This window comes from Helobdella robusta (genome assembly GCF_000326865.2).
Source record: "Helobdella robusta unplaced genomic scaffold HELROscaffold_45, whole genome shotgun sequence".
Classification (NCBI taxonomy): domain Eukaryota; kingdom Metazoa; phylum Annelida; class Clitellata; order Rhynchobdellida; family Glossiphoniidae; genus Helobdella; species Helobdella robusta.
Genome location: NW_008705095.1, coordinates 1 through 8,116, shown reverse-complemented (window position 1 = coordinate 8,116; position 8,116 = coordinate 1). Strand labels below are relative to the sequence as shown.

Sequence of the window (8,116 nt, the reverse complement as noted above, 5' to 3'; positions counted from 1 at the left end):
TACACACACACACACACACACACACACATACATGCAACAGCAACAACAAATAGAAACCGGCAAAGAGCGCAGATGTAAGGTTGATGTTCCACACCCAGTTCTCACCGCCCATCTTCTTGAACATACAGGCTGCCACATACCCTGAGATGCCTGGGTAACATTAGTTTCGTTGCACACATAAACAGTCACACAAACACACAGACAAAAACGCAGACGGATGGACAAAAACACAGAGAGACAGACAGACAGACAAGAACCCAGACAGACAACTAACAAAAAGAGCATAGAAAATGATAGAGTCAACATTATTGTGCAAAAACCCAGACAGACGAACAAAAAACAGACAGACAGACAAAACCTCAGTCAGACAACTAACAAGACGTAAGAACATAAAAGATGAGAGACAGACGGACAGACAACTAACAAGACGTAAGAATTTAAAGAATGATAGAGACAGACGGATCAAAACCCAGACAGGCAGATAAACAAAAACCCAGACTGGCAGACAATAACCCAGACAGACAGACAATAGACAAGACAGACAGAGAGACAACCAACAAGACGTAAGGGCATAGAGAATGATAGAGGCAGCATTGATGGAGCCATGCCTGTGCACGTTGAACAGACCCAGCAAAGCCATCATCAGTATGGCTGTTGCTATTATCAGGAACTGGCAACCAACACCTGTGTGTGTGTGCGTGTGTGTGTATGTGCGTGTACTTGTGTGTGTGTGTGTGTGTGTGTGTGTTGGTAAATAATAGACCATTAAACAATACATTATGAAAAAATTTTCTCAAAAAAATAAAAACCTGAATCCATAGTAATGGAACACAAACAAACAAACGAACGAACGAACAGACGAACCCAGTATAGCACAGAAGAGACTTTTATAAGCAGGGAATCTGAACACATCAGTATGTATAATTTTCCATCCGTTGTCGTCATCAGCGTCCAGGTTGTCATCATCTTCCAGGTTGTATCTGGCGAAATCCTTCTTCAATATGCGCGTCTGCATGATTGGTCAATTGATTGGCTGATTGGTTGACTTGTCAGTTGGTTGGTTGTTTGATTGATTGAATGATTTGTTTGTCGGTTGGTTGGTTGGTTAGTTAGCTGGTTAGTTGAGTAATTTGTTGATTGATTAAACGAATCATTGTTGACTGGTTGATCGATTAGTGGGCTGGTAAAAATTTTAATAGATGGGTAAAATGATTGACAAGTTGTCTGATTGGTTAGTCCAATCGACCAAACAACACGAAATAACCAAAAACTACTAAAATGATGATAACAACAAGCTAAACAACAAATAAACGAACGAACGAACAACATCAACAAACCATGATGATGACCACAAATCCAATAAGTAAAAAGACAAGGATCATGGAATTTATGATGGAGAGCCAATGAATCTGATCAATAAATATGATAATAAAAGCGATAATAATAATAATAATCAATAATAATAATCAATAATAATAAATAATAATAATAATAATAGGGAGCAAACTTCAAGTGTGACAGGGAAAAACCCACTCTCCTTCATCTTCTTCATTCGTTCGTCTCTCTGAAGACTGAAGGAATGAAGAAAAAAATTTTATAAGTGATGGAATAGAAACAAATTTATAATTATCAATGAATGAATGAATGAAACAATTAAGTCAATAATTGATTCAATTAAGTAATTAAAAGTTAACTCCAGAGTTAAGAGTTAATGATGGTTAATAGCAATCCAGCTTGCTGGGGTTCACAATTTAAAAATGGCAATACAGGCAGAGATTTTGTAATAAAATGAATGCAATAAAAACGTCTAACCAAATGCTAACCAATCAATCACTCTCTTGATCAATCACCCAATTGATCAATCAATAAACCAGCCAACCAACCAACCAATCAGCAAAATGGTCAGTCAGCCAGCCAACCAACCAATCAGTCAATCAATCAACTAACTTAGACATGGTCCACTTAACTGAGTAAGTGAAGTTGACAACGAGTGGGAACTGGCTGACGTCATCCAGCTTAATCTGCTTTCCTTCCTCATCACTCGTTGATATGTTCATATATATGATCTTTGGTTATTTTTTTAACAGGCATTCAAAACATTATCATTATTATTATTATTATTGATGTTGTTATCATCATCATACTAATCACCACAACAAACCTCGTCATTGTTAAACTCAAAGTAGAAATAATGATGAAGGTAGAGCTTGAGTTCGTGCGTATGGGGTACTATACCCCCCTCCAGAAGGTGCCCAATAAAACCTCGAGCTGGTATCTCATCTGAGGTATTTTGTATTTGTATTGTATATTATTAATGATGTAGTGGTGGTGTAATGGGTAAGGCGCCTGGCTCTTCCCTGGCAGTGACAGGGTTAGAATGCAAAAAACTCCAAGTTTATCAGATGCAATGTGTATGTGTGATGCATGAATTTATGTGTATTCACATGCAGTGTGTGTGTGTGTATGTATGTGTGCGTGTCCGTTGTTTTTAACACCACTCTGAGAATCAATAGCAATAAAAAAAATAAATAATGGAGTATGGAGTAGATTAGTATTGATTAAGTTGGACACACACACACATGCATGTGTGTGTGTTTGTGTGCGTGTGTGTGGATAGTTTTAATAGGAAGACAAAAACAGAAACCAAATAATAATAACACATAAGAAAAACAGCATACACATACCAACTACAAATTCAAAAAAGTAGAGGTCTTCTATGGCATCTTTTAGCTTCGTAACATCGGACTCGGTCAGTTTTAGTGTACACAATGTCCTTAACTTGTCACTTTCTACAATTTCATAGAAAATATATTACTAATTCACCACTTAACCAAACCAACCAGCCAACCAACTGACCAACCAAACCAACCAACCAAACCAAACCAACCAGCCAACCAACTGACCAACCAAAACCAACTAGCCAATCAAACCAAACCAACCTTGAAAGTTGATCTTATAATCAGAGTAAGCCATCCTATCTCCATCCAGTAATTCACTCAGTGACAATTCTTTCTGTTTTACCTATGTATATGAATGAATGAATGAAGGATGGACAGATTGAATAATGAGTCACTAATTGAGCATATAAATAAATGTGTGGTTGCTTGAATAAGTATTCATATTTTAATTATATATATTATTTGTTTATAAATCTTTATATTATAATAATAATTTAATTATATACAGTAAATACTTATAAGATATATTTTTTAAATAAAATAATTTCAAAAAGAAAAAATAAAAAAAATAGCAATAATAAAAACCTCGTGGGGCCTGCATAGCGGCAGCTGGTAGTAGTGGTAAGTTTCGTGAGGATTGTAGTATGGACCTACCTTGTTGGCAAAAACTACTACCTGTATTTTTTCGTAATCAGTAATTCAATCAAAATCACCGAAATAAATAGTGACATTTTAATTAAATTTTATTTAATAATTTTACCTGATCGCCTTTTTTATATTTTACGGCGCGTGCGCCACCTAGAACTAAAAATATGACAGCAAAAATCAATCTGGCAACGGCCATTTTAGTTTATTGACGTTTAAAAAAGAAGTAGACTTAAAAGTGGACTTCTATTTTTCTAAATAAAAAATGCAAATGTTGACTTTTTAGTGAATAGTTTAATTATTTTGTAATTATACTATATTTTTTTTGAAATTATATACATATAATTGTATAACAAACATTTTAATTAAAATCAAATGTTTAAAAATATATTTTTCAGTTAAATTAACTTATAGTTTTACAAGCTTCACTTTTAAATAATTAGTGCTTTAAATAAATTTTAATTCTCTAACTAAATTATAAATTTTTGACGAAAAAAATGGAGCTTCAGGATATTTTTTATGACAAGTCTGAATACATTGAAACTGTTAGAATTTTTTTTTTTCAAATTAAATTTGATTTGTATGAAAAAACTTCTGTCATTCCTGCCTACACCTTGCTCTGCTTTTCCATTTATTTTTCATTTTTTATTTAGTAAGTAAGAAAGAAAGTTTTAGTAAATCGGTTTGATAGGGTAGACAGACGATATAACTATACATAATCACGTTGGGGCCAACATTTTAGTGGTTAGTGAGTCATATCATTGGATTTCAGACAGGATTAGAGAGCTAATTAAAATTGAAAATATGTCCAATTAGAAATCATAGTTTAAAGTTCAAACTTATATCAAAAGTAAAATAAATAATAAACAAAGACTAGTGAACTTGAATAATTTCATGATATTAAAAACCTTTGGTTAAACCTTAAATGATTCTAATGCTTAATTTAATCTTCAAATAAATTTATTCTAAATGGCTTTCTAAATCTAGTAAAGTACTGCCTTTTATATTGACGTATTGTGAATATAAAAGATATAATTATTTAATTATAATACTAATTACTGGCCCAATTACAATACTAATTAGTAGTTATGAATATTAAAAATATAATTATAATACTAATTACTGGTCCAACCAATCAGGCTTCGGGAAATAAGGTCAGTCGACAGTCGATCCTCTGCGGTAGTCAGAACATTGTTCTTAATGGAAAGGTGTCATATATTTGTCATTTCTTGGGTGGAATAAATGACATTTTTTTAATGATTTTATTATATATTTAATTATTTATTTACACATGTGTATTTGTGTATGTATGCGTGGTGCAGGGTGTGCATTTACAATGATACTTAATTTTCTCCTCTTAATCTCTCTTTCTATCTTTTTCTCTCTTTTTTTTCTCTCTTTCTCTCTCTCTCTCTCTCTCTCTCTCTCTTTTTCTCTCTCTTCAAGTACATAGATATACAATATATTTACTTGCCTGTGTGTATAGTGTGTTTATGTGTTAGTAGTGTGTCTATGTTTGTGCGCGCGTGTGTGTGTGTTTATCACACACAGACACACGCACATATTTTCTTCCCATCAACCAACAGACGATAATAATGAACAACTGCATAATCAGAGGTGACTTGGCGAATGTTCGCATCGGCAAGCACTGTATTGTTGGGTTGAGGACTGTTGTCAGGCCCCCCTTCAAGAAATTTAGTAAAGGGTGTGTTTGTGTGTGCGTGTGTGTTTGTGTGTGTGTATTTGTGAGTGTGTGTTTCTGTGTGTTTTTGTGTATGTATGTATGTATTTTTGAATATTGAGAAGCAAATAAAATTTGTTTCGTTTCGTGTGTGTTTACGCTTGTGTATTTTTTAGCGTGGCATTTTTCCCACTGCAAATTGGAGATAACGTTATCATTGAGGAAGACTCTGTGATCAATGCTGCCCATATTGGTTCGTTCGTTCACATTGGGAAGAACTGCGTCATTGTTAGTTTTTTGGGTGTTTGTTTGTTTGTTTGTTTGGTGATTTGCTTGCTTGTTTGTTTGTTTGTGTAGTTTTTCGTTTATTTGTTTGTTTGCAATTGCGTTTGTTTGTTTGGTGGTTTGGTTATTTGCTTGTTTGGTTGATTGCTTGTGTGTTTGTTCGGTTATCTGTTTGTATACAACTCTGATTGTTTGTATGTTTTGTTTGTTTGTGTATTTATTCGATTATCTGTTTGTATACAACTCTGATTGTTTGTATGTTTTGTTTGTTTGTGTATTTATTCGATTATCTGTTTGTATACAACTCTGATTGTTTGTATGTTTTGTTTGTTTGTGTATTTATTCGATTATCTGTTTGTATGCAACTGTGTTTGTTTTAATGTTTTGTTTGTTTGTTTGTTTGTATGTTTGTATGTTTTGTCACAAATACGACCTCATGTCATCGTTATCATCATCATCATCATCATCGTCAGCGATATCATCATCATCACCGATGATGACATCATCATAAAAAATGACGTCATCATCGCCAGGGTCGTCGTTGCGTGTTGAAGGACTGTTGCGCCATAGCGGACAACACGGTCCTGCCACCGGAAACAGTCGTCCCACCGTTCACTCTCTACTCCGGAAATCCGGGTTTTTGACCTGCTTTTTGTTTTCAGTTTTGTTATCTTTTTTTTATGAGGTTTTTCGTCACTTTGTGTGTGTGTGTGTGTGTGTGTGTATGTGTGTATGTGTGTGTGTGTGTGCGTGCGTGTGTGTGTGTGCACTTAATAAATAAATATATTAGCGGTTGTGGCTTGGCTTACTTTGTTGCTTATTATTTCGTTCAACTTTTCCTCGTTTGGTTTATTTTATTTAAAGAAATTCATCCTTCAAACTGTTTCATTTTTTTCAAAAAAGGAATAAATTATTAAAATTAGATCCTTGTCCTTTTATGGCGTAGTGGTTTAGACACCTGGCCTTGACCTGGCCTATCACGCCTCTAACATGCAAACTGCGTGATATGCAGTGCTTCTAAAACACTTGGTCACAATGAAGTATTTAGATAGTATTTAGATACCGTCTACAAGTACTTGAAAGGTATGTTAAGGGCTAAGCCGTCCTTATTTGATGTATTTTACTTGGTTAATGGTAAGATATTAACGTACTCAGTAAACTGGTTACAAATTTTTTCGTTTTTATCATTTTATCAAATGAGTGGATTGAAGTTTTGAAGGATTGAAATGAGTGGATTGAAGTTCTGAAGGATTGAAATGAGTGGATTGAAGTGAGTGGATTGAAGGATTGAAGTGAGTGGATAGAAGTTTTGAAGGATTGATGTGAGTGGATTGTGTGCGCGGTTTGATTGTACTGCACTTTAAAAGATATATGATGATTTACAATGCAGCTTTTTTGTCGTTAAATATCATTAATATCATTTTTAGTATCATTCTAAAGTAATTAGATGCCGTCTAGATACTGCTGCTTAAATGATCCTTTTAAATATCTCTTAAGTACTGGAGTAAGTATTTAGTTATTATTTGTGTGTGCGTGCGTGTGTGTGTGCGTGTGTGTGCTTTCAATATGTACTCTCAACACCAAGCTGGTTATACGTTGAAACAGGTGTATTTACATGCATTGCGTGCGTGTGTGTGTGTGTGTGCGTGAGTGCGCGCGCGTGTGTGTGTATGTGCGTGTGTGTGTGTGCGTGTGTGTGCCACCATACCTCAAAAAGAGGAAAAAGTTTAGAAAAAAGTATAATCGATAAATGACAAAATTTTAAATTTATGATAAATGAAAAAAATACACACAAACATACATACATGCATACATACAAACAAACAAACAAACATACATACATACATACATACATACATACATACATACATACATACATACATAGATTAAAGCTGAACCCGGATATGATTATTACTTCCCTATAGCTCAAATCAATTATGGGTTCATACATACATACATACATACATGCATACATACATACATACATACATACATACATACATACATACATACATACATACATACATACATACATACATTTGTTGTACACGTCAGACATCACCAATGATTTTCAGGTACTGATCACCGGCCCTCCAAGTTCATTCAAGTTTGAAGTTGACAGACCTATCAGGTGTTTATCAGAGATGTTTCGTTGGATGTCATCAAACTCGCTAAAGCTAAACGAATGCAAAACTCAGTTGCTTCCAGTCGGAACATGGCAGCAATTGACGAAGAGTGATTTCAGCTCTGATATACCATTTATCAACATAGCCTCCAACTCGGGTGTTCTGCCGGATAGCAAATTTTCAATGAAGAACTACGTCAAAATGAATTGTGTCTCGAGTGTTATCTACCTCAGGAGCATGTATCGAATCAGGCAATCACTAGATAGACCAAAAAGATTGGAAACGCTGGTCCATGACCTCGATACATTTCATTTAGATTATTGCAACGGCTTGTTTTATAAACTACCAGACACTTCAGTCAGTAAAAACCAAAGCTGCGAAACTTGCTATTGGTGGCTTATGATTTGATCACGTGACACCTATCTCGAACGAGCTTCACTGGCTGACGATAAATGGATGATAGAGAGGAATGTCTGGCAATAAAAAAAGGATGGATGGTTCTCAAAATTGCAGTTTTTACGTTCAAATCATTGAATGGTATGTCACTAGAATTTATGACAAGCCAGTTCTTCAAAACGTTAGAGCTTGTGAAACAGTTTTGATTAGCGCTAACAAATTGTTCTTAATAATAATATGTTAACATGTATGTGTGTGTTTGTTTATGAGTGTGTGTGTAAGTTTGTGTGTGTGTGTGTGTGTGT

At 34.5% G+C, this 8,116-nt stretch overlaps 2 protein-coding genes across 2 annotated transcripts in view; one reads left to right on the top strand and one right to left on the bottom strand.

Annotated features, from left to right (window-relative positions):
- Positions 1–3,522, bottom strand: part of HELRODRAFT_157541 (hypothetical protein) — a gene marked incomplete at both ends in the record, with an annotated part of 5,603 nt that extends 2,081 nt beyond the window's left edge. The window contains 11 exons of the mRNA XM_009026049.1: positions 58–150; positions 559–684; positions 865–1,009; positions 1,338–1,409; positions 1,508–1,571; positions 1,948–2,066; positions 2,162–2,280; positions 2,685–2,789; positions 2,940–3,021; positions 3,264–3,353; positions 3,439–3,522. Coding sequence (XP_009024297.1) covers positions 58–150; positions 559–684; positions 865–1,009; positions 1,338–1,409; positions 1,508–1,571; positions 1,948–2,066; positions 2,162–2,280; positions 2,685–2,789; positions 2,940–3,021; positions 3,264–3,353; positions 3,439–3,522 — 1,099 coding nt within the window. The remainder of the gene's footprint in view (positions 1–57; positions 151–558; positions 685–864; positions 1,010–1,337; positions 1,410–1,507; positions 1,572–1,947; positions 2,067–2,161; positions 2,281–2,684; positions 2,790–2,939; positions 3,022–3,263; positions 3,354–3,438) is intronic.
- Positions 3,523–3,820: 298 nt separating this feature from the next.
- HELRODRAFT_157540 (hypothetical protein) lies at positions 3,821–5,933 on the top strand (the record flags this gene model as incomplete). Its single annotated transcript, XM_009026048.1, has 5 exons — positions 3,821–3,868; positions 4,463–4,531; positions 4,910–5,028; positions 5,181–5,292; positions 5,823–5,933. 5 exons carry the CDS (start codon positions 3,821–3,823, stop codon positions 5,931–5,933), a joined length of 459 nt encoding a protein of 152 aa, XP_009024296.1.
- Positions 5,934–8,116: the final 2,183 nt, after the last annotated feature.